At 39.0% G+C, this 26,424-nt stretch overlaps 1 protein-coding gene across 5 annotated transcripts in view; it reads right to left on the minus strand.

Annotated features, from left to right (window-relative positions):
- Positions 1–26,424, minus strand: part of HMGCLL1 (3-hydroxymethyl-3-methylglutaryl-CoA lyase like 1) — a 192,731-nt gene that overhangs the window by 140,812 nt on the left and 25,495 nt on the right. For 4 of the 5 annotated variants that reach the window (XM_003986251.5, XM_019830747.3, XM_019830745.3 and 1 more), the window contains exons 2-3: positions 5,723–5,803; positions 5,383–5,490 (exon numbers count right to left, since the gene is read on the minus strand). The exons of the other annotated variant lie outside the window; for it this stretch is intronic. In XM_003986251.5, coding sequence (XP_003986300.2) covers positions 5,383–5,490; positions 5,723–5,803 — 189 coding nt within the window. The remainder of the gene's footprint in view (positions 1–5,382; positions 5,491–5,722; positions 5,804–26,424) is intronic. 5 annotated transcript variants of the gene reach the window in all.

Genomic DNA, 26,424 nt, shown 5'->3' on the forward strand with positions numbered 1-26,424 from the left:
TGTATTTATTTGACAGAAAGAGACAGGAGCAGAGAGAGAGGGAGAGAGAATCCCAAGCAGGCTTTGTGCTGTCAGTGTGGAGCCCAACACGGGGCTCAATCCCACAAACCTTCAGATCATGATCTGAGCCAAAATCAAGAGGGAGATGCTTACCCCACTAAACCACCCAGGTACCCACCAAAGATTCCCTTTTTTAACCTTTTTTTTAAATTTTTGGAGAGAGAGTAAAAGGCACCCATTTACTTTTAATAACTATCAGAGCTCATTTACTGAAAACCTGCATGTCTATTTCTTCTCTGAGATCAACCGTTGAACAAATATTAACCAATTATTATTTGACACGTAAGAAATTCAACATGCTCAAATAAGTTGAACAACAAGAAAAACGAAAGAAAGCCTAGTACAGTTAGAAGCTATTGTTAAAACAAACAAACAAACAAAAAACGACCTTTAAACTTCCTTAATATAAACCTTTTTAAAAGGAAGTCGCATTAGTGTGTGTACCACAACTACAAATTCAGGAGCTAAGGAAAGGAAATGAAGACATCACCAATGACTAGTCTGATGATCCAAACTGGCAGGTGCTTGATGCTGACTGTGATAACTGACCAGACACATCTCTACTGTAGAAATGACATGTGGAAGGCCTCAAAGTACCAAGAAGGACAGCAGTTAAGGACAAGTCAGTTAATCTTAGAGTGTAGTAGCAGCAAAGAGTATCTTAAAAAGAGAGTGAGCACACTCAGGCCACCTCCACTGAAGAGAGTTAAATGTTCCTCCTTTAGTTCACCCTCCCCCACCTATCTGGGTACTGGGACTTCTGTAATCCTGAAATGGAACTGCTGTCTCGGTAAATTTATCCTCCATTTTCTGCGGAGACAGCAGAGGCCAAATCATTGGAGGTATAACGGATGGGACTTGCACTGCAACACTTCCCAGATGATGAAATTAACCTGCCAGTTAACTGTGCCTCATAAGCAAAATACTTGGGGGGGGGGGGGCGGTGTGTGTGCGCATGTTTTCTCTCAACCTCTGAGTGTCTCCCTCTCTCTCTCTCTGACATACACACACACTCAGTCACTCATCATCTATGCTAAAATACCCTCTTCCAAGCTTCTTCTCCACATACCCATCCTTTCAACAAGGGCAGAGCAAGGAAGAGAAGCAGAACACTCAGAAGCAGGAGCTACAGCGTCCTGCATCTCACCAACATAAATCTGAACCTGAAGCTTCAATCCAGTAACTGTCTTCATTACTAATAAAGAATTCCATCATACACTAAAAGGAGGGCAGGGGAAAGTTTACGCATTCTTTGTTGCTCACATTGCGCTTAGGTCATATTTATAAGTGTTTAGCGAATTTGTAAGTAATTGTTACAGTATTTTGAGGATTTTTTTCTACTTTTACAGAGAAAGTCTCTGTCCATGTCATGACTTGGCACCCACCCTTTCCAACTGTTAAAAAATGAATTTGAAAGGGAGCATTTGCTGATACGTTGCATGTGATCTACACAAACATACGGTGTTGTGGACGTTCAATGTATTCTTATTTTTCCGTAAGTGATGTTCACTTTCATCACTCATGTGAATGAAAACATTTAAAACCAAATAGCTAAATAAGATGAATATAAAACACTAGTTTATTTTGAAATTATTGTCTTTATCATGATTTAAATAACTTACTACTAAGAGCCACATTCCAAAGTTGCAGTAAGTCTATTTTTATAAACATGTTTTCTTTCTTCATTCCATAGAAGTGAGGGGCTATCTGGATTCTTTTCAAATGTTCTTATATTATATGTCACTCTAAGGAAGTCTTTTTTTCCAGATAAGTTGTAAAGAACATGTTGTGTTTTGTGTTTTTTTTTTTTTTCTTTTAATGGCAGGTATTTTATCATCTCTGGCCATTTAGATGATAGGTGTGGGATCCTGTTTTATATGGCACCCTGCTACTGTGGAACTTTTCTTTTAGCTGCCTTAGAAAGCCGTTGCCAAACACAACAGTGGGCGGCAACTGTAAAAACGCTTTAAAACGCTAAAAAAAGAATAAGTGAACAAGCAGCAATCTAAACATAAACTAGAAGACTATTCCCATGACCTATATTTAAGGAAAAGAAAAAGAAAATGCAGAGAATTAATAGAACACCGATTTAGAGCCACACTCCCAGTCTTTAGAAGTACAAATCACTTCACACAAATACCCGTAAGCAGTTGCACTAAAACTGTTCTGTCCCATCTCAGATGTTATTTTAAGTTAGAGGAGTCTAATGTCATGACAGTTTCTTCAAAAGTCAGTGGTTACAAGATAAAATGTCCAAAGAGAAATTAGCATTATGAATTCGTTCTGATTTCCAGCTTTTCATTAGCATGACAATGCAATGCAATGGGCAGAATTACATGATAAGACAATCATTGACTACAACAATAAAAACTGCTCTGCACAGGCCATCTCAGTGAAATCTAAAACACAAGCACAACTATGGAAAATCGAATTGAAAAAATGGGATATTCTCGCAATTGCCCTTTGAAAAGACCTCGGTAGGTTGATAGGTCATCTAGAAAATGACTGGCATAACTTTGGAAGACTCAATCCGATAGTTTATTTGATTCAGACATGCTTCTTTTTACAGATGTTTAACAATTTGAAACACTTTGTCATGCACGTGCCCACATGAGAATTAAAAGTGAAAAACACAGGACATATATTTAGTATTTGAATAAGTATCTTCAATTATTCAGATCGGACCTGTCCGCTGCAGTATTTAAACACATACTTTCATCTCTAAGAAAAAGTCTTTTTATCAAAAAGAAGGAAGTTAACTGTGTGGAGTCCAGGGGTCAGTCAATGCATCTGTTAGGCAATCACTCAGGTAAGCCTGCTGAGAACTGGTCAGAGCCAGGTGCTCTGGACTCTGGGCACTCATATGCAGGAATCCACTCATGGGCCTTACTGCCCTAAGTGCTCCCATGCTATTGGCAGCATTGCTGGGATTTCCAAGGTCCAAAGAGGTGAAGTCACTTACTCAAGCTCAAGGCAGAATGCGGACAGCAACACAGTCCCAGAGGTACTTCGGCCTCACCACAGCTGTCCTCAAGAGCCACAATGGGAATTTCATCATTTATTCAATAATACTTTGAGCCTAGGAAGTGTTCATTCAATCTCAATAGGTTAAGTCATGAATTTACCAAGCCTAGAATAAATCATCTTATTTTATGGCCCCATCACACATCTACTTACATTATGAGACCAAAAGGCAGTTTTTCATTACTGCATACAGAGGGACAGCCTTCCCTTTTGCTCTGACCATCTTTTCTCTAAGCTGGCTAAACAAGAAGGATGGTCCTGTAGAAGTTTTCTAGCCTCATTTTTCTAAATGTCACTTAGATTAGTTTCAAGAGTAATATATCAAACAATTTCCAGAGTTGTGTAATAATAGGATGTGACAATTGGTGACAATTTGCATCACTTCAGTAAAGAAGAGTATTTTGTAAGCAGCCTTACAAAATCATTGGAAAATAAAAAAATCTTGAAGTGAAACATTATCTTAGTAAATTATCTGAAGTAAAATAATATCTTAGTAAAATATTATACCTGAAATACTACTGTGATTGGTCATCAATTAATATTCACAAGAACTCTCCTTTTTTCTGACATTACCCTGAAGTTATACCTGTCTTTCTAGTTTTTCTTCAACAGTCATCAAATTTGTGAAATGAACACTAACTGAATCAGAGGCAATTTCATGAAGACTTAAATATGATACAAGGGGCTCACATTCCCTTAAAATTAATGACAGCCCATAAAATAGTGGTGAGCAATTTTACAAAATGGCATTGTCAAGGAAATAGGTCTAGTCTCCTAAAGCTCTTTGTGCCTTCCTAAGGAAATTACCTGTGGTCTTCATTACATAGAACCAAATACATGAACAAAAGAGTCAGCCGTCCATACCAAAAAATTCAAAGTGACATGTTATTATTATTTCAGGCTGATTGATTCTTTATTCATTTCACAACAACTACTTACTAGGCACTAAGCAGTGGGGGAAGAGTGACAGACAAGGTCACTACCTCTGTAACTCTTACAGTCTAGGAAGCAGATAATTAAAAAATGTTTGCCGAAATGAGCTATTAACATAAAGCAGGATGGTCAGTAGGGAGTTTGATTTCAACCCAAGTGAGTCTGAGGTAATGACTGCACATCTAGATGAAGCTTATCAGAGAAGGCAGGACCAAAAGTACAGATCTGTTATCCTTTTATTTATTTTTTAATGTTTGTTTATTTTTGAGAGAGAGACAGAGCATGAGCAGGGAAGGGGCAGGGGCAGGGAGAGAGAGAGACACAGAATCCGGAGCAGGCTTCAGGCTCTGAGCTGTCAGCACAGAGCCTGAGGCGGGGCTCTAACACAGGAAAGGTGAAATCATGACCTGAGCAGAAGATGGATGCTCAAATGATGGAGCCACCCAGGCACCCCTAGATTTGTCACCCTTTTAAAGTGACTGTTAATGTTGGAAGGACAGGCCAAAGAAGAGAGCACAGGCAAGGAAATTACTGAAGGTAGAATGTTAAGGGAACTTTAAACTTACATGATGTCAAGGATGACAGAAAAAGAGCAGTTGGGCAAGTAACTGAATGAGGATTACAGAGAATAACAACCAAGGAAATGAGATGAGAAGATAATCAGTGAACTTAAGTGCCAGGGAGAGATTGAAGGATCCCAGGAATGAGCACAGGTATTAGATAGGAAAGGGAGAGAGATTGGTTTAATGGCTACTAATCATGTTTCAAAGACCAGAGCCAAATCTCAGAAGGGATGATTGTTGCCACATGACTGTCAAATCTGGGTAGGCTTTATCTTAAGAGAAGATTGAGATGACTCCCTTTGTCTTGCTATGACAGATAAATTTCTCTAGCAAATTTAAGTGCTAAAAAAAAAAAAAAAAGTGACGAGTATGTATCTACATTTCTAATAGGAGATTTTATCTTTAAGGTATCAGGCAACTCATCAATACTTCATTCTAAGAGATAAGAAAGTGAAAGCACCTAAAGATATTCAGATAATTTATGAAGTCAGTAAGTAGTTAATGGACAGCAGGCTCCTAAATTGCTATTTAAGAGCCTTATCTACTCATCATATTGGACCATTATACTCAGGTAGGCTTGGGATGGAGTTCCCAGTAACTTTTTAGGACTTAATGGATAGAAGATGTTTCATCAGAGGGATTTTTCCTTAATCGTGTCTCAGTGCATGGGCTAATATTTTGGAAAAAAAAAAAACATAGTAAATTAGTAATTATATCAGGTTAATGTTACAATTTACAGTATTTGCTAAATCTTGGCAAAGTTGAATTAAAGATTCAATTAAGGAATTATGGATTTACATACCTGTGGTACCCATCTGGAGGACACAAAGCTGGTCACTTCTATTACAGACAAGCCAGTTTGGGAAAGTTGATTGATAAATTCAATTTTTATGTCTGTAGGAACTATAACCTATGAAAGCATTAAAAATTATCTTATAAGTAATTTGCATAGTGTCTATTTAAGCATAAATAGAAAATTACTTCCTAACAGAAGCAAATCATATTTAAGATGCATAAATTCAAGTAGCAATTGAGGAAAAACACAATCGTATAATATATGAAACCCATCTAAGTCTTTAGAATCTTAATAAATATTTTGATTTAGCATTTGTAATAACTATGTTAAACTAGTATCAAACTACCTTTTCATTCTGCAATCCATCCCTAGGTCCAACTTCTACTATTTTAACATACTCAGGGAGTCCAGATAACTGGGATGTTTCCTGAAATGGAAAATACAAGGCAAGACAAATAGGTGACAGTTAGATCATCAAACCTGCTTATTTGAAAAATCAAACAATTACACTTTGTTATAGAAAGTTCTCACCCCAGAAAGCTAAATTCAACACAGTGCTATAATCCAAATATCAAGTTTGTATTATCAGCAACATGAGATCCTTTTTTTCTTCTAGCTCAGTAATATCCAGTCATTAGATGAAAACTGCAAAGATTAATTTCTAAAATATAACTGTGGAAAAGGTAATATACTTAGGATTTATAGAGCAAATTTGTTGAGTGACTCTCTGTGTGTTGATAAAATTTACTATTGTTAGAATTCATTACAAAAGTGTTTCTTTGTATTAACATACTTCTACCAAGCACAGTCTTAAAGATGCCACACTCCATACCTTGAACTTGAGGAATGTGGTTCTGGTTCTCTGGCCTATGCCCAGAAGAGCTGAGACTAGACAAAAAGGTATGCTGCTTATTTATTTTCTGTGTCACACAGCACAACCAGCACCTAAACATAGCTCCCGAAGTACAGAGCCACTCCAGTAGGGTCTAAACCCTCAATATTCCACTGGGAACACCTAGTTGTAACCCAGTGTAATACTGTTCCACCTTTTGCCCAAATCTGAAATGGCAGAAGGTCTAGACTCTAGAACCTCTGGCCCAAACCAAGTACTATGGACACATATTTAAAAAGACACTAGTTTATGGGGCACCTGGGTGGTTCAGTCAATTAAGTATCTGGCTCTTGATCTCTGCTCAGGCCATGATCTCACAGTTCATGAGATGGAGCCCCACATCGGGCTCTGTGCTGACAGTACAGTGCAGAGCCTGCTTGGGATTCTCTCTCTCCCTTGCTCTCTCCCTCCCTCGTTCACACATTCTGTTTCTCTCAAAATAAATACACTTTAAAAATAAATTTAAAAAAATAAAAAGACAGTTTAAAACAAGAAAAATAGGAACTGCCTTTCTCAATGTCATATCACAGTTAAAATGATAATAATTTCCTAGAATCTCTAAGCTATGTTAAGTGTGGGCAACTACCATCAATTTCTTCAATAGATAGCTGATAGAATCCATCAAAATCAGCAGGACCTGTACTTCAGAGTTGTTTTTGTCTTGCCTTTCAATAGGGATGATGGATGTGGGCCAACCAATGTGTATTGTCTCACTCTGTCCTTGTAGCAATCATCGACATATACTGGTCAAGTGGTCTGGATGCAGAACCCAGTTTGTTTTCTGACACAGAAAATTGCTCGTTGGCCCTTTTAGGGCCATAGCCAATATGTTCTCTTATTGGCATTGTGTGCTAACTCAGCAAAAGAACCCAGAAAATCCCTGCTACAATGTTTACATACCACCCTCAACATTTCCATTAAACTGGGCAATTTAATGAGCAAAAATTAACTAAAAAGGAAAAGAATTCTCCTCTCTACATCCTCTGAGCAGGTTGTAAGGGAAGCATGGGGCTCCTCATCTTTAAGCTCAGTTTTGGAAGGCAACCATGAAACCAAGTCTCATTTACAGTGGCCATAATTTCAAGGCAATAAATGACAAGGACGGCATGGAAAAGTGGAATAACAGAAGCTCATTCTTTTTTGTTACCTTCAGTCCTTAAACAGCAGAAATAAAAAACAAACAAAACTGACCAATCTTAAGCCATGTTTTTTCATTCCTGCTTTTTCCTGAACCTGCACCTTCAACAGCAATTAGCTTGGAGTATATATACATGGATGAAGAGTACTTCTTTATTCAACAGCAATGTTTTAACAACCACAAGAAACACAGTCTTTTTTAAGGTGGTAACAACATGCCAAATGCAATTAAAAAACTTAAAACACTCCTTTACAACACTGTGTAGCTAACAGAAGCAACAATCTGAAAAAACTGAAGTAGGAACCTCTACCAAGTACAACCATTCCAGTGTTAGGTAGAAGCTAGAGAGAATGCCCTGAGGCAGAGTCCCAATTCCTTGAAGAGGAATGATAGAGACAGGAGCTGGAGCCAAGGATGTTGACAAATAAACTACACATTTAAAGCTGGGGAGCACAACATCCTGATCTGATGGCTTCTAAGACCTCAGGAGTGACAGACCAAAGAGCCACAGGTACAAACTTGTCCTCTCCTCATCCAGCTCTGCCCCAGTAGAACCTCTACACTCATTATAATGCATTTGCACTGTACGTATACAGCCCTGCGTGCCAAATGATATGATGATTCCACAAACCTCATAGGGTTAAAAACTCCCCCTCCAAATGACTAGAAACAGCCTCCATTAGAGACCATCCCACTATAACTCACAGCACTCCCCTAGCCCAGAGAGCCCCCATAATATCCAATCCAATAACAACCTGGGGGCTGGTTCCACTTCCTGGAACCTGCCTGCTCTCCCACCTTAGGAATGTGTTTTCCTTTAATAAAACTGCTTTGTGCTGGCTACTTTCCTTCTAGCTGCCTTTATTTGAGCATGAGCACAGATCCCCTTGTAAATCTTCTCATGGGGAATCCAAGACTGAGACCTCCATTCCTACAAGGCAGACTTTCTCTATCCCATAACAAAAGCAGAATATCAGCTCACTCGATATTAGATTTCTTCTTGAATATAATATTGTTTTGTGTAAGCATGGATATGTATTCCCTCTATCAGTGAATCTGAGAAATCTGAACAAAATTAAAATGTGTTCTCCTTGTTAACAGCAAAATAAATTAAATAAACAAATAAATAAATAAATAAAACCCATTAACACTTGAATATGTATGATGTGAGAGCCCTCTCTCAATGATCTTTAGCCCTTTTCTAGTCCTTACTATCTCTGTATTCATTTCTGTAAGGAGCTTTGGCTACACATAAACAATGTCTACTGGACAAACTCAGCTAAGTGCTGTCCAAGTATATAGAAGTGATTCATTACTGATCTCATTATTTTCCCCACCTCATGCCTCTCTTCAGACATTCTCCCACCACATGCTATTCTTCACCTTCTTTCTTACCACTTATATCTAAGTGGCCCATTTATTAACTGTTTTATTTTGGCATATACCCAGCACCCAGCACAATGCATAACACTTAGACTGTGCTCAGTAATTACTTGTTGATTATGCTGGTGAATCTCTTCTGTCACTGGCTTCATTAAAATTGTCATTTTTTTTCTCATCCAATCTGTTGCTATGGCTTCCTAGGTAGTGTTTCTCATCTTGTTTTTCCATGACTAAAATCTTTCAGCATCCAGCAGTCACCTTCAGAGCAATCCATCAGTCTAAGGTAAAATGATTTATGACAAGCCTCTCATCTTCTACCACTGTCTCTACTTCATGCATCCTCTGATTTTAGCCAGGGCAAAATCATGTCTTCCACCTTTCATGTCTGTATACATGAGGTTTCTGCTGCTTAGAAATACCTTCCATCTGTGAAAAACATTTTCCACCAAATCCGTTTCTCTTCTATATGGACGAAGGAATGGACTACATTTCTCCCCTATGTAACAGTTATATCTGAACAAATTCCAATCAATTGGATGAAATATCCAATGTATATCCCTCCATGCTCCTTGCCTTTCAGCAAGCTTGATGCAGAGGAGCATGGCAAACTTGAAAACTCAAGACCAAACAAAACCAAAAGTAAATCAACAAAAATAATGAAGTAGCCTGTATCTTTCAATCACTGCTTAAATAACGACTCCATGCCAATAAGAAGCAATCATTTTATACTTTATATGGACAAAAATAAATTTCAACTCTTTAGACCATTTACATTACAGGTAAATATTTTATAGTTACTAATTGTGAAGGATAGTTAAGGATCTGAAATTTTAGCCTGCTTGTAAGCTATCTAATGAGGCAGCATGGATGCTGGTGGAAGGCACAAGACACCTGGGTCAGAGGAAAAATTTTAAAAAAGCTTACTACTCACAACACTCACAGCAAAAGCAACAGCTAGAGGATTAGCCTTTGTGCTGGTTCCTCAAGCTCCAAATCCTACAGGGAGAAGCAAAGAAGATGAAGTGACACTTGCACAAGCAATGGGTTGCACTACAGGAAAGGAACCCCAAGCACAGTGAACCTGAACCTTTAGTAATAGGCGGTAAGCATGATCTTTTCATGGCTATAGAGGTAAACATGTTTGTTATACTTAACTATGAGCATGCCTACCTTTTGCTCTGCAGGAAGACATTATCTCTATTTTCTAAGACTTTAAGGACACTTAGCCTTTGCTCCAGAAGACTTCTAGCATGTAACGCTGTTCCAAAAAAACAAAAAGGTGTTCCCAGTATAAAAATACTTTTTTAGAAAGAGAGAGAGACAGAGAGAGAAAGTGCATGAAAGCGGGGGAGGGGCAGAAGGAGAGGGAGAATCTTGGGCAGACTCCATGCCCAGGGTCCCAGTGCAGAGCCCAATGTGGGGCTCAATTCCACGACCATGAGATCATGATCTGGGCCAAAATCAAGAGTCAAGCACTTGACCGACAGGGCCACCCAAGCACCCCCTTCAATACAAAAATTCTTGAAAAGAGAGGTTGGAATCAAGGCAATTGTAACTCTGCTTGTAGACATACAGAAATTTAAGACATGTATGGAGAATTACTTCCCAACAGTAATCACTCTTCATTTTTATACCATCTTGATTTATGGCAAATTTTCCCAATAAGTAAGCCACTCTGTTGGCTTCTGCAGTTATGAACAGAGCCTGGGACCAAACCTGTTCAATTTATCTCATGAGACATTTAATTAAGGCTACTCCCAACAAAACTATAAGTAGTAGGATAAAGCCAGGAGCAGTATTGACTTCAGCCATGCCCCCTCCTCCTCTGAAGGGTCCTGGACCCAACCAGCTGTATAAATCCTATGCAGTAGAGACTCTGCACCAGAAGCAGAGTTGTTTACTTTCTGTCCATTTTATGATGGTGGATATGTTGCCATGCCCACTACTATGATCCATCCAGATAGCAATGATGGTAATCCAGATGATGGAAGTTGATCAGCAACGTGATTCTAGGGGATATTAGAATGTGTGCCTCATGTGATTCAATCAACACAATTCAGAGCACCTCAAGATCTGTCTTTGATTTTTCAGTCTATACATGTCCAAATGGCAAATAAGCTAGTGCACTGACCACACCCCAAAGTCAGTTAAAAAAAAAAAAAGGAATATCCTCAAGTTCTGAGTGGGTAGGATGATCACATTCATTTTTAGTTCTGCACAACTGTTACAGAGGTTGTGAAACCACAGCAGCCCTGTGCACATCATCAGGTTTCAGCTTAGCCAAAATATCATCCAACCAGGCCAAGGCCTCTGGAAAAGCACTGTAAATAGAAGGGTGCCACTGAATCACTAGCTTTGCTTTAGGCAGCAGGGTGGGCAGCAGAGGGCAACTGCTACTTTTTGTGTGTAAAGCTGAGATTGCACTGGGGACAGGCTTACCACTTTCTTGAATATACCATTTCTATTTGATTAGTGAGGCCTGTTGAGGTTGTACTACCTTGTTAGTCATTTCCAAAATGAAAATAGGCCATAGAGTCACAATGTCCCATGACTCAGGTGTCCAATTTCAGCAAGAGCTCAATAGCAAGGTAATACCTGATTTTCAAAAGATACCTGGTAGCTTTGTCAGGGCAGTGAGAAGTACAAATTCCTAAGCAGCACCTCTAAGTGGATGCTGCCTGTCTTTGGTCAGAAGGATTCAGGGATTCCCAAGCGTATCTTCACTTCACTACATGCAGCTCTTCCTAACTGAGGTGATCCCCTCTGGCACTTATGGGACAGACAACTACAATCCCATCACATGTCAACTCTTACTATATGTTCAGATGTGGAATCAACAATATATTGCATTGGCCTCAACAGCCCCACCCAAAAGGTTACTTTGATTCTCTTTTCCCATTGGGAACACTGCCCAAACCTCATCAGTTGAAAACAGGACTCCCACCCGTGGGATTGAGTAGGACGCTGACACCTTTAGATGACAGCCAAAAATGTTTGAGTCCTCCCTCTCCCCAAAGTTCCCCAGCATACTCAGATGGATGATCTCCATGAACTAATAATCATCTTTTTCCTTAAAGCGGATGGAGGAAGAAGACTGGAAATGATCCAGGGGCACAGAGGGAAAGATTAGTTCCATAGCAGTAAGGCACCTTTACTTTCTATTTTGGGCAGCATAGTAGCTGCTCACCAGCTCAATCAGATGAACTTGCAATGTTTGGAAACCACACAAAGTACTACATTACACATCAAAATCATCATTACTGGGGCACCTGGGTGGCTCAGTCGTTTAAGCATCCTACTTCAGCTCAGGTCATGATCTCATGGTTCATGAGTTCGAGCCCCGCGTTGGGCTCTATGCTGACAGCTCAGAGCCTGGAGCCTGCTTCGGATTCTGTGTCTCCCTCTCTCTCTGCCCCTCCCCCACTCATGCTCTGTCTCCCTCTCAAAAATAAATAAACATTAAAAAAAAATCATCATTACTAACACCATGGATTTTAACCTAGGAAACCCCTGCACTCAGCCTCCACAACTGCATTGGTTTCCAACAGGATAATGAGGGGTTTGTTCCCACTGGCTGGCATGGGCTTGACTTGCACATGATCCACATCTCCTATCTCTTTATCTAGTCACAATATATTGGCTAAGGGAGTTTTGCAAAGTGGCAAGGCTAATGATAAAATTTATCTAGAATTCTTTGGCTCCCTTCTCATTCTCCAATATGTTACCTTTCAGCACTATAAACACAATCTGGGACAGTAGGATTCCCCCATACTAGTCAATAACTGATTCATCTATGGTTCCTTACAGGAACCCCAGACAAATCTCTCCAAGAGGGCCAAAGTTTCTGTAGAGCAGCCAGGACTCACAGACTCAGAGATCTTTTGCTGTCATCTCCAATTATATCTAAGTTTTCCATGACAGATTGCAGGACAGGCTAAGTTGTAAAAAGGTGCAGTTACTGCTATTCCTCTATCACAATCATTGCTTACCCCATACCCTCAACTCCCAACTGAACCGAGGTTCTTATGATTCACCCAATTTCTTTTCATAACATTGTCCCAATTTATTTCTTCTCTACTCCTAGTAACTGTTGATGGAAAGAGGGAAGAGAATCTTCAGCCCACACAGTGTTTATCTTAGTGCTAGCTGTTACAATGGGTGGACCTGAGACTGTCCACCAGGAAGGAAGTTCCTTCCTGCCCCTAAAAAAGTTAACATAATCAAGGCACCGCTCAACCCTTGAACCTACTTCCTGGAAACGAGGCTGCAACCATCTTCCCAATTTCTCATCATTAACAAGCAATAAAACAGTAGACGCTATTTTGCTCAATTGACTATAAAATCTGGTCAATTTGTTCATTATTAACTTCCATTTTCTTCCCTCAAATCCCTTTAATTCATCAGAAAAGTTTTCATTCTTCCTCTTTCAGGAAGTTATGTCTTCCTCTATGCTCCATCCTCGTTAACAAACTGTCACAACCTTTGAAGGAGTAAGATTTTACCCTACATACTAGCTCATAAGCAACTCTGTCACAGTTTTATGGGTGCTGGCAGAAGATATTTAACTCTTGAATCTGAGACAAAAAATTTATTATTCACATTAATACCAGTCCGAGCATCAGAGCATCAACATTTTCTTTCACTGGTTCCCTGAGCATGACATGAGCGGTGCTTGGGGGAACCTGAGTATTTCACAGTTGGGCAGTTAGCACGCCTGCCCTTTGCTCTGTTTCCCAAGGTTGTTTGCCAGACAAACACCTTGAAAAGACATTTTCAAAGAAATTTAATCAATGCCTTGCTAATAATACATACAAAAATGCAAGAGACCCATGAAGAATTGTGTCTCAACATTCTTATTACTTCAATTAATACTCAGTTACTATTCTCAACAAAACCTCTTAGTCATTATCTAAGAATCTATTTGTCATCTACTCCAGACTCTTCTGATCTCCTCAAACGCAGTAATTTCATTTCTATTATCCTATAACACTCTGTAGAGACTTATCTTAAAATATATCTAGAAGTACCACTTTGCCTATTTCTAAGCCTATTTTGATTATAAATCTTCAGAGTCATTAGAATGGACACACACTAAACACTCAAACGCTCTTTGTTAAATGAATAAATGAGCTTACATCTAACCAGAAAAGTAAGTTTGAAATTTCACCTATCCAATACATATTAGCAGCACTATTATAGTTATCAGATATGTGGAAATAAGCCAACCAAACAAAAATCTGCACCCATAGTATGCTCACACTTTAGTGGCACAGGGAACTGCTTGCTACTTTCTGAGAGCAGGGGGAGTGGGGGCACAGCAATTTTTTTTACAGTGAGTATCTAAGAGTTGATAAATGACGTATATGTTCCAAGGAACATATAAGTTTTTTTTTTAAGTAGTCTGCAGAAGTTAGCAACATAGTCTTTAAATAGGTCTATAGTTTGAATTTATTTTTATAGCATTAAAAGGTCTATGTTACTGAGCTCAGTGTATCCTGTTTAATGTGGAGTCATGTATGATACTGATGAAAACAAAAGATGTATTATCCAGAACAAGGCATTCAAAAAGCCATGTTATACGCTGAATGTATGCCCACATTTGGCATCAGATTTCTAATGGTTCACTTTCATAGAACAACAACAAAAGGAATACTATCTTGCATTTATATGTTGCTTTATTATTCTAAAGCACTTTTCTATCCACATTTCATCTGTGAAGCTACCCTGTGAGGTAGGCAGAACTGAAATAGAGATTAAATGACATTCTAAGGTTACCCAACTAAGTTCCCTGGCTCCTTTTCTAGTTTTCTTTAGGATGAGATTAAATATACCACAAACTATTGAGCTTAAGGTTGTGAAATAATGAACCATTCTTTTATGTAGAACATAAATGGGCTGCTTTACTTATATTTTTCAATCTTACATAAAATTAAATGGAAGGCATATTTTGATGAGGGTTTCTCTGAAATCTTAATGGGGTGTGTTCATGTATTTATTTTATATATTTACACATAAAATATATATGGGAGACTTCTATGTATACAGTCTATCCTCCTGATGGTGACAGATGATTCCTTATTATTCGCTCTACAAATCCTGCTTTTTTTTTCCCCTCTAAGAAAACACCACCATCCACAGGAGAAATTTCCTGACAGATTTTTATATGTTGCACTCACTTCATTTCCTGAGGAGTAATTTTATGTGTAAATAAAGTCTTTATAATATTGACATATCCTGTTTCATAGTCAGTATTCTTCCCACAGAGAACTGCTACACCAGCCAAATCAAATGCTCCCACTACACAGATGAGAAGTATGAATCAGGAAATTGTAAGATTTTCTTTTGAAATTAAACTGAACTTTTTAAGGGAGCGTAAATTAGATGTCCGCTTTTACAAAGAATCTATTTTTTTTTCATCCCATATGAAATATGCACATGGTGCATTTTGTGGTAACATTAAACTCTCCACATTCTGCTATTTGTTATTTCTTAGATATTTCCCTGTTAACCTAACATAGTCAGAAACACATACAGCATTCTCACTGGTAGGATAGGTATCAACAGAAACCTTGGTCCTCTGGAACAATCTAACAACATTTCTCTCTCTGGTGCCTTTCCACGATGGACTGAATCAACAAAGTTGATATTTGAAACCCTTCTTTCAGAATATCCATGCCCCAGTGCTCACTCAAAGGTGACCTCTGGCAGTTTAAGAAGAATTTAATTTCTAATATGGTACAAGTAAGTTTGTAATGTACCATTAAGTCACCTCCAACTTTATGAACAATATATCTTAATTTACAAAATCAAAAGGTAAAAGAAGGTCTCTACTTACCTTTTAATAATTTTTGACAGCCAAAAGGAAAAGCGGAATATATCCAGTACTTTGTTCCCAACTGCATTCAGTCAATGTTTAACAGAGATTAAGAACAAGATCTAAAAATGTAAACACTCTCCTGATGTATGCATGCTAATATTTGTCCTAGGTACTAAATGGAAAATTAATGCTGGGCATCAGTGCAGATATCAAGCATAATTCAACATGAATTCCTTCTTGAAATATGTAAATGTTATGAGCACTTAAATAAAAGTAGTTACAAAAAAGCATAAGAACATTATATAAGATTATCTTCCATAACAGCAGATTGAAATATAGAATGATGAACAATATGAGATCTAAATTTATCAATTATTTTTTTTTAATGAGGCTCTTAGCATCTCCATCACTGGAATTCATTTCCCCGTTAAATCAATTCCATTTTTTTTTCAACGTTTATTTATTTTTGGGACAGAGAGAGACAGAGCATGAACGGGCAAGGGGCAGAGAGAGAGGGAGACACAGAATAGGAAACAGGCTCCAGGCTCTGAGCCATCAGCCCAGAGCCCGACGCGGGGCTCGAACTCACAGACCGCGAGATCATGACCTGGCTGAAGTTGGACGCTTAACCGACTGCGCCACCCAGGCGCCCCTCAATTCCATTTTTAAATGTGTCTTAAGCAATAAATGTATACATACATACTTAATATTCATTCATGGATTGTTTCAATATAAATCCATAACTGTATTATAAATCCAATTGTGTATGAGGACTGAAAATACAGATTAACACAGATTGTGTGAACAGTTTATGAAACATGGATGGTAATAGAAACAAAAGTGGGATGAAACACATTTAAGGAGAAAAACTGAAGAAATCAAGAAAAATAGTTTTTAATCCAAGAATTCTATACTGTCCAATAAAAGCATTAAGATAAATTTCAAAGAATTCAAAAAGAAAAACTTCTATGCATTGAGATAGCATGAGATCTTGTACACATAGTTATGCTTCTTTATTTTTTTTTAATTTTTTTTAACGTTTATTTATTTTTGAGACACAGAGAGATAGAGCATGAACGGGGGAGGGGCAGAGAGAGAGGGAGACACAGAATCGGAAACAGGCTCCAGGCTCTGAGCCATCAGCCCAGAGCCCGACGCAGGGCTCGAACTCACGGACTGTGAGATCGTGACCTGAGCCGAAGTCGGACGCTCAACCGACTGAGCCACCCAGGCGCCCCTAGTTATGCTTCTTTAAATGGTTGCTGTTACTTAGGCTATTTAGTTTGAAGAAATGAAATTATTTATTCCTACATTCATGGCAATTTAACAATAAAATAAAATAAACTTTATGAAAAATTAGCCAACATCATCTATAGATTTTTATTACTGTTATCATTATTACTGCATTAAAGATCAAGATAGTAATAAAAGTGTTAATTAGAAAACCCAAAAAAAGTTTAACTTGAAATATTTAAAGTATAGAAATTTACCTTTTCCTTGGTGTCTTTGCCAATATATATTTTTTAACCACTACAATTGTTTTTGCCTTTTGCAGACACAATAAGCAGCCAGATTGATTGAAAACGTAAACGCACGCACACACACACACACACACACACACACAGGAAAAACTCCAACTCCCAGGAAAAATGTGGGCTATGTCATGTAATACACCAAGTTTCATCATAGAAATATTTTTAGGATGTTAATATTCTCAAAACACTGGCTTATAATAGAACATGCAACTAATTATGTGAAGCTAGCCATACAAGCAGGATGACTTTACAGACACAAAGTTTAAGAAAACTATTGGAATACATTAACTTTTGTCAGAGCTTTAAAGTTCATACACCCAACGTGGTATGGCAGTGCTTTTGCTGGGGAAATCTGGCTTATTTGGCCTGAAGAATCCATTCAAACTTTGAATAAAGTTTTTAGATGTTAATGAAGTCCCTTTGTCAAAATGCTCCTTTAGGTAATATCTATGTTCTGGATTGGCAAAAATCAAAATGCCTGAGAAATGCATGGTCATAGACATACACCAAAAATTCTCTGGACATAACACACATTAATAATTTGTGGTGTCTCATATCTCATCATATGTGAAGTTTGACATTTGTGAGTGATGAATTGTTGAGTGCTAAAAATCGTTGAATAAGAGACTGATAGAGATACTACCACATGCTAGTGAAATTAGGTGGAATCTCTATCTTTGGAAATTTTGCTTTCCATTATTAATGGACTATAGTGCATGTTTGAGTGTGCTGCTCAGCTATCCCTTTCTGTACGGAGACATTCCCAGAAACCAAACCTTTGGCAGTTGAGGACACTTCAGTTAGCCTTTTTTCAGGGAATGCCCTCAACTAAGGAGAGCCACCTTACCTACAGTCTCATCTCCTCTCTGTGATTATCCAGAGTGGTTTACACAGGGATTTAATAGCCCAGCCCCTTTGCTGTACAACGGCACTGTGCAAGGCAGTGCCACAGGACCTAATCAGCTCTGAAGACCCCAGTGGGACTCAGACCTTTAGTGTGACATCACAGTTCACTTCTTCCTCTGCCTTGTCCTGCCTGCTCCACTTCCTCACAAGTACTATCAAGGGCACCAACCTTCTGCACACAATTCCTCCTCCAAGAATCTGTTTCTTGAGGAACCAGACCTAAGAAGATTGGAGCCAGAAGTGAGCCGAGGAAGTACACTCTAAGATGGGATTGAGGAGATAGAATACTTATTATTTATTTTTCAGTTAGTCCTCCTCCTTGGAAGAAGACGAGACATTAATGGTCCCTGGTAACCTGTAGTAATGCCACTGTTGCAAGTTTCACTGGTTCTACAACAGGATAATCTTTGTCCCCCAGGGAACATTTGGCAATGTCTAGAGACATTTTTGGTGTCACAAGTGCTGGGAACTACTGGAATCTAGTGTGTCGAGATCAGGTATACTGCTAAACATCTTATGATGCACTAGACAGGCCTCCACAACCAAATGTAATCCCACATAAATGAAAAGAGTGTTGAGTGTCAGGCATCCTGATCTATACAACTGAAGCTATTGAAGGTTAAGGTTGTTCCGTCAATGATGTTAGCTGCTCCAATAAAAAGTCAAGATCCATCTCCTGGTTTACATAGCTGAGCCAATTTTCAGACCAAAAACCAAATACCTCAGGGAAAAAGAAAAGAGGAGAAAAGAAAAGAAAAGAAAAGAAAAGAAAAGAAAAGAAAAGAAAAGAAAAGAAAAGAAAAGAAAAGAAAAGAAAAGAAAAGAAAAGAAAAGAAAAGAAAAGAAAAGAAAAGAAAAGAAAAGAAAAGAAAAGAAAAGAAAAGAAAAGAAAAGAAAAGAAAAGAAAAGAAAAGAAAAGAAAAGAAAAGAAAAGAAAAGAAAAGAAAAGAAAACCAGATTCCCATGTGAAATAACCTGTACTACTACAGCAACTATATGAGTCATTTAATTAATTACTCTTCCATGAAACGGAGATCATAAAGGGTTAATATTCAAAATATATCAAGAACTTGTATGGGGTACCTGGGTCGCTCAGTTGGTTAAGCATCAGACTCTGACTCATGTCACAATCTCATGGTTCACGGGTTCGGGCGCCACTTCCGGCTCTGTGATGACAGCTTAGATCTTGGAGCCTGCTTTGGATCCTCTGTCTCCCTCTCTCTCTGCCCCTCCCCCACTCATATACTGTCTCTGTCTCTCTCAAAAATAAACATAAAAAAAAGAACTTATACAACTCAACACCAAAAATAATAAGATAATCCAATTAAAAATGGGCAGAGGACCTGAATAGACATTATTCCAAAGAAAACATACAAATGGCCACCAGATACATGAGATGATGCTCCGTATCACTATCATCAGGAAAATGCAAATCTTAACCATAATGAGGTTAATCACCTTACACCTATCAGAATGGGTAGAATCAAAGAGACAAGAAATAATAAGTGATGGTAAGGAAGTGAAGAAGAAGGAACACTCATGTTCTGTTGGTGGGAATATAAATTGGTGTAGCCACTGTGGAAAACAGTACAGGGGTCCTCAAAAAGTTAGAAATACCATATGATCCAGTAATTTACTCAAAGAAAATAAAAACACTAATTCAAAAATATATAAGTATCCCTATGTTTATTACAGCATTATTTACAGTAGCCACAATACTGAAGCAACCTAAGCATCCCTCAACAGACAAAGAAGATGTGGATAAAGAAGATGTGGTATACACACACACACACACACACACACACACACACACACACACACACAGAGAGAAATATTACCCAGCCATGAACAAGTATGAGATGTTACCATATGCAAAGACATGGGTGGACCTAGAGGGTATTATGCTAAGTGAAATAAGTCAGACAAAGACAAATATATGATTTCACTTACATGTGGAATCTAAAAAACAAAAAGCAGAAACAGACTTATGAATACAGAGAAATAATGGCTGCCAGAGGGAAGGGGGTGGGAGGATTGGCAACATGGGTGAAGGCAAGTGGGAGGTACAGGCTTCCAACTGTGCAATGAGTAAGTCATAGGGAAAAGTACAGCACAGGGAATATAGTCAATGGTACTGTAATAATGTTTATAATGACAGATGGCAACTTCGCTTGTGGTGAGGACAGTATAACATGCTAACTTGTTAAATCAGTAGGTTGTACACTCAAAACTAATGTAACATGTGTCAACTATACTTCAAATAAAAAATAAAACATTGGCAAAGCAATGAGAAAAAACCAAATGAAATAAAATGGAGATCAAAATAGCTATGAAGAATTTTGGCAAAGCCATGCATACCGCTGCACATATAGTGGTCATTAGACAAATAGGCCCAAACAGTATTTTTTATTCACTCATTTATTCATTCATTCACTCACATGACTCTAGCTGCACAGCTGACATAGGCAAAACCCTATTCTATAAATTGCTCTAAGAAAGCCCATATAGATATGGAAATCAATTTTCAAGGAGTTACCCTAGTGAGAACATTCCTAAAATAAATCATTAGTAACTCTAGTAGCTTTGTATCTAATACTACTCCTGAAGCAACTCTTCAATGTCTTTTAAAAACCATCATGCAGGGGCGCCTGGGTGGCGCAGTCGGTTAAGCGTCCGACTTCAGCCAGGTCAGGATCTCGCGGTCCGTGAGTTCGAGCCCCGCGTCCGCGTCGGGCTCTGGGCTGGTGGCTCGGAGCCTGGAGCCTGTTTCCGATTCTGTGTCTCCCTCTCTCTCTGGCCCTCCCCCGTTCATGCTCTGTCTCTCTCTGTCCCAAAAAAAAAAAAAAAAAAAAAAAAAAACCATCATGCAAGGGCCCTTCAGTGTGGTAATGAAAAACTCTCAAAACAAACGACCTGGCTCTACCATATACACGATGCACAAAGCTGGTTCTACCATGTACTTTGATGTACCAAGTTGAGGAAATAATTTGACTACTATTCCCCATTTTCCTCTGTCTGAAGTGGGAAGGTGACTCTCCTCTGAGCCAAGTGGTCCTTGGCTTATATGTGTATTGTGAAGATAGAATATGAATATATATCATTTAGCATTTAGCTCGGTGAGGTGTTAATACTTGATCGATGTTTGTCATGTGACATGAAGCTAACATGAAGACATGAAAAGCTTGTCTAATATTTTAAAGGAAGGATAGTTTAAAATTATTTCATTATCACTTTAAAATACACCTATTTGTTTAAAATTTACAATGAAAGGAGTCATTGCCGATAGCAGACCAGATTACCTTATAGAGTTCTAGCCATAACCAAAGTAATACATGGAAATTATTCAAGGTCTTTCAACAAGGAACTCAAAACACTTTGGAGACAGTATCCTATTCTGGAAGCTGCCAACAATTTTATCCACCTCCAGTGCTGACACCATCAACTCCACCCATCCTGTTCCACTTGGCAATGTCAACCTCAGTTTGAACTTTTGAGAGGCGACAGAGGGGCACTCACTTCATTAAGAGGGTAAGTAAGAGCTCATATTCAAAACCTGGCTGAATAATGCCATGAATGAGCACAGGAGTCAGTTTTTTTACTTGTTGGAAACGTTCTCCTGGAAAAAAAAATGAATTTAATGGCAAATTAAATACATTAATAATTCTGATTGGCACGATGCTCAAGGCAAGACTATCTAAAAAATCCCTGCATCATACTCTTCACAAACTAGATTTTAATTTCTCTTCTTTCACCCCAGGGAGCTTCCTTTCAACTTCAAAGAGTAGTATTGGGGTATGGAAGATCTAAATTCAAACAGACAATATACATCTTTTTTGTAGAACACAGAGCCAGCAGATGAATGGTTGACATTCATACAACAGTATAAGGTTTAAGATGACCAACACCCTTGAGCAAAAAAGACTTCACAATGCCTTAAAACAACCCAATTACTCATTTTGTCCTCATTCTTGAAGTACACTGATTATTCTAATTGTCACTACAGGTAATGGAAGAGAAAAGCTTCCTGATCTCAAAATCAGAATATTCAGAAATCTGATCATTTGGGACATTCAAAACATATGGGAAATAAAATATACTGAAACACTCACAGCAGTGGAGGGAGGCTAGACAATTTTGAAAAAGTTATACCAATGCATATGGCCCCTTGAGGCAGGACCAGACCAGGACCCTAAGGTGATTATGTCTATAACTGAGACTTTAGTGTGTCCCTCTCCAGCCTATCCTTCTGCAGGCTTTCACATTTCAGTAAATTGCATACTTTTGAGCTGCTGCTGCAGACTGCAGATTTGTGCCCCCCACAAATTTGTATGTTGAAACCTAATATCCAATGTGACAATATTTGGAGGTAGAGCCTTTGGCAGAGCCCTCATGAATGGGATTAGTGTCCTTATAAAAGAAACTCTGGGGTCCCCTAGGTGGCCCCAGAGGGTTAAACATCAGACTCTTGTTGATTTCAGCTCAGGTCATGATCTCACGGTTTCATGAGTTCAAGCACCACGCCAGGCTCTGTGCTGGCAACGCAGAGCCTGCTTGGGATTCTCTCTCTACCTCTCTCTCTGCCCCTCCCTATTAATGCTGTCTTAGTCTCTCTCAAATTAAATAAACTTAATTTTTTAATGTAAACAAATTAAAAAATTCAAAAAAATTATTTTTAAAAAAGAGACTCTGAAGAGCCCCCAGTATACTTCCACCATGTGAAGACACAGAGACAAGACAGAAAGACAGCTTTCTGTGAACTAGGAAGTCCTCACCAGACACTGAATCAGTAAGCACCCTGATCTTGGACTTTCCAGTCTCAAGAAATGAAAAATAAAGTAGTTGTTTATAAGCCATCTAGTTTATGGTACTCTAGATAGTAACTCCAATGGACTCAAGTAACAGCTAAAGCCTGCACATGGAAACATCCTCAAATCCTCTCTTCATGTGCCCTCTCTCAGCCTGATCAACAAACTGTGTTCTATCTTTTCAATAATCATCTGTCACCCAGATTACTACAAGAGCCTTGTGAGCTGCTTCTCTGATTCTACTCTTGCCTCCCCTTCTCCAAGGCAGCAACCTCATTAACACTGCAAAACTTACAATCAATCGCATCATTCCTCTGGTTCAATACCCTCCATGACCTTCCTTTTTTTGGAGAAAAATCCAAAGTGTTTACCATGGCTTTTGAGGCCTCCAAGATATTATACTTTATTACTTTTCAGAGCTGCTCTCCCACTCCTCCTTCACTCCTGCTCCAGCCACACTGATTTCCCCGCAGTGCCCTCAACCCCTGGGCACTTGCACTTCTCCCGCAGGACTGCTCTTCCCCCTTGTATCTCTGTGTCTCACTCCCTCCCTTTCATCCTATCTCAGCTCTCTGTAGAGCCTATATAATACGGAAAAAAAGAAACAAAACAACAAAAATCCTCCTTACCATTTTATCACCCTTAATCTTCATTATTCTTCCAGTACTCATCACCACCTAGCAGGTTATGAGTACGTCTATTTATCTATTGTCTGTCTCTTCCCATTAGACTAAGAGCCCCTTGAGCGTATGGACTTGTTTAAGTTCACTGCTATATCCCAGCTTTCTGAACTTAGTCTGGCATATGGAACATGCTCAGTAAACACTTATGGAACAAATAAATGGATATGATTTATTCAGAGTTCATAGAAGTTAGTCATATAATAGAAGATGTTCACAGTCATTCTGGCTTAGAAAACTAACAAAATTTTACTCTACATAGTGCTCCCTGATACTCTGAGGAAGACACTTAGAATCATTATTTGCACATGAATGGTCTAAGGGAAGCTTTCAAAAACTCCAAAGGAGCTGCAAGTGGTAAAGAAGCTTCAACAAAAGAAGTTAGGTTAAACATCTGGGCCACTGCTTTTCTAAAAAATAGAATGTCCTGTGGTCTAAAGGAATATACGTGGTTTTGTTGTCAGTTCTCCTCAGCAGGGTGGGATACAGTTGAAATCTTCCACTGGTATTACTGGCTATGATAGATCAAAATATATCCAGAGTCTTGGTCCTGAAGCTCTAAATACCTACTAGAGTACAGGCGTGGGGTGGGAGGGGGGAGGTTCCCTATATTAGAGGAGGAAGAGTTGTGATCCTTGTCATTAGCGTCAACTTACAAAGGGCTCCTTGGAGTTCTGTGACTATTAGTTAGCTGGGCTTTCTTTATCCATTCATTTCATCAGCCCTGGCATACTGCAGTGAACAAAGGACCCCTTTTTTGTGAAGTTTACAGACAACAGCAAAAAATAAAATAAATGTGCAAGTGTCATAAAGAAATCAATGAGGGAAAGGGAAGAGGAAATTGAAGGACAGAAGACATGTTTCAAGCTTACATAAGAAGGTATACTTTGAGAAAAGAATAGAAGGAGGTGGATGATGGGATTGAGTGCCAAGCTATACAGATGTATTGGGAAAGTTATACAGATGTCTAGAAAGGGCCTTCTAACAGCCACGTTCTCCAAGTTGATTGCGGGGAATCACATACGGTGTGTTAACTGCTATAGGAGGGGCCACGTGGCCAGTGTAAAATGGAGAAGAGTGAGCAAGAAGTCAATTAAAGTAATACAATGAAATAAAGAATTTGGAAGTATAGAGAGGACCCAGGTAAAGACTTATTCCCAGGCTGATAGAAAGCCACTGGAGCACTTTAGAGCAGAAGAATGATGCAATAGGAAGTGTATTTTACTAAGCTCACTCTGGCTGCTGTATCAGTAACAGACTGGTGGAGGCCAGAGTAGAAACAGGAGATGAACAGAAGGTTACGGTAATAATGCAGATGAGAGAGAATGGTGGCTTGGTTAGAATGGTTGAGAGGTAGAGGAAGCCAAAGGAGACCCTGAAGGTACAACTTTTCACCCTAACAAAGTGTCTCTTGATTTCCAGGCTAGGCAGGACAGATGAAAAACTTATATCCTGATGTTCCCTGGAAGTCTGACAATGTAAAATGCAAAAGAAGTCAGAAGACCTATGAGAGGGAAATAGCCCCAAGTGTTTTAAAAAAGGAAAATAAATTGTTAAATTTATTCAAAATCTGCTTCCCCATTAAACTCCTTCCCACCTCCATCCATTGAGAAGACTACTCTTATCTTCCTGCCTGGAGCTTCTAACCTCAGGCCAGCCTGAAGCAAAACAACTACATTAGGTTGCCTGGCAACACCAGCTGTATCCTGACAGTTCTTGCCCCGCAGCAACCCCAGCCCTGCATTCGGTAATTTCTAGACTGCTTCTCTGACTTCTCACCTGTCTCTGTGTTCTAACACGCTGACCTCTCCTGGCCCTAATTCTAATTAAAACTTATGTTTTGTTTCCTTAGGGCTCTGAATGCAACTGATGAGGTTGCTACCGGCTTTATTACACTTTGCTTTCCAGGTGGCCGATTTCATTTTAGAGACACTGTACCTCAAACCCCAGAGGTGTCTCTAATGTTGGAAATGTGAGCAGGCTGGTGAGGGGTGGTCTGGGGCCGCTGAATTTCTGATCCTTCTTAAATCACATCACGTGAGTGTTTGTTCATTCCATGTAAGCCAAAATCTAGCCCTGCTTAAATGTTCTCCATATACTGAGAAGTGGGCGGGGGGGGGGGGGGGGCGGTACTCAATAAATTATGTTGCCTAAATAGAGTACAGCTGGTACCCACACTGTACTTAAAAATGCTCCATGTACTTCAGACTATGCCTAATTCATTCCACAACCTCCTATTCTCAAGTAGGACAAGTGAGCAACAGGGTACTTTGATAAAAGTTTAACCTGGTGGGGTCAGTCTAAAACAGCCCTGTTTTTCCAGGATTCAGTTGGAACCTATCTGGAGAAGCCAGTCCTGCCTCAGGCTCCATTTAAAGAGACAAGAAATTTAGGAAAGGTTTGCAAAAGAATTAAAGTTGCAGGAATAGCAAAGGTGAGAGGATAAAAAGTACTAGAGCTATTTAGGCTGTGGTATAGAGAACAGGCAACTACATAACATGTAAAGGATTACCCTACAAAGGGAGCTTCTGACAATGTTTATTTAACACAGGAATACAAACAGCAGGTGGAGTATGAGGATTAAATTTTCTTCAAGTGAGGGCTATTAAATATTTTGAAGAGTTGTTGTTACAGATGGTTGACTGCAATAACATGGTCTGAAAAATAAGGTAGCCATACATCCCTTTCTGTTTGAAGTCATCCTGGTTTATACCTGTTGTCCAAGGTCATTAATATTTTGCCCCTTTCCCTCAAAGTACCCACACTGGGGGAGAGCCTGAGTGGCTCAGTCCATTAAGCGTCCGACTTTGGCTCAGGTCATCACCTCACTATGAGTTCGAGCCCCACGTTGGGCTCTGTGCTGACAGCTCTGAGCCTGAAGCCTGCTTCGGA

Source organism: Felis catus, chromosome B2 (assembly GCF_018350175.1).
Source record: "Felis catus isolate Fca126 chromosome B2, F.catus_Fca126_mat1.0, whole genome shotgun sequence".
Taxonomy (NCBI): Eukaryota; Metazoa; Chordata; class Mammalia; order Carnivora; family Felidae; genus Felis; species Felis catus.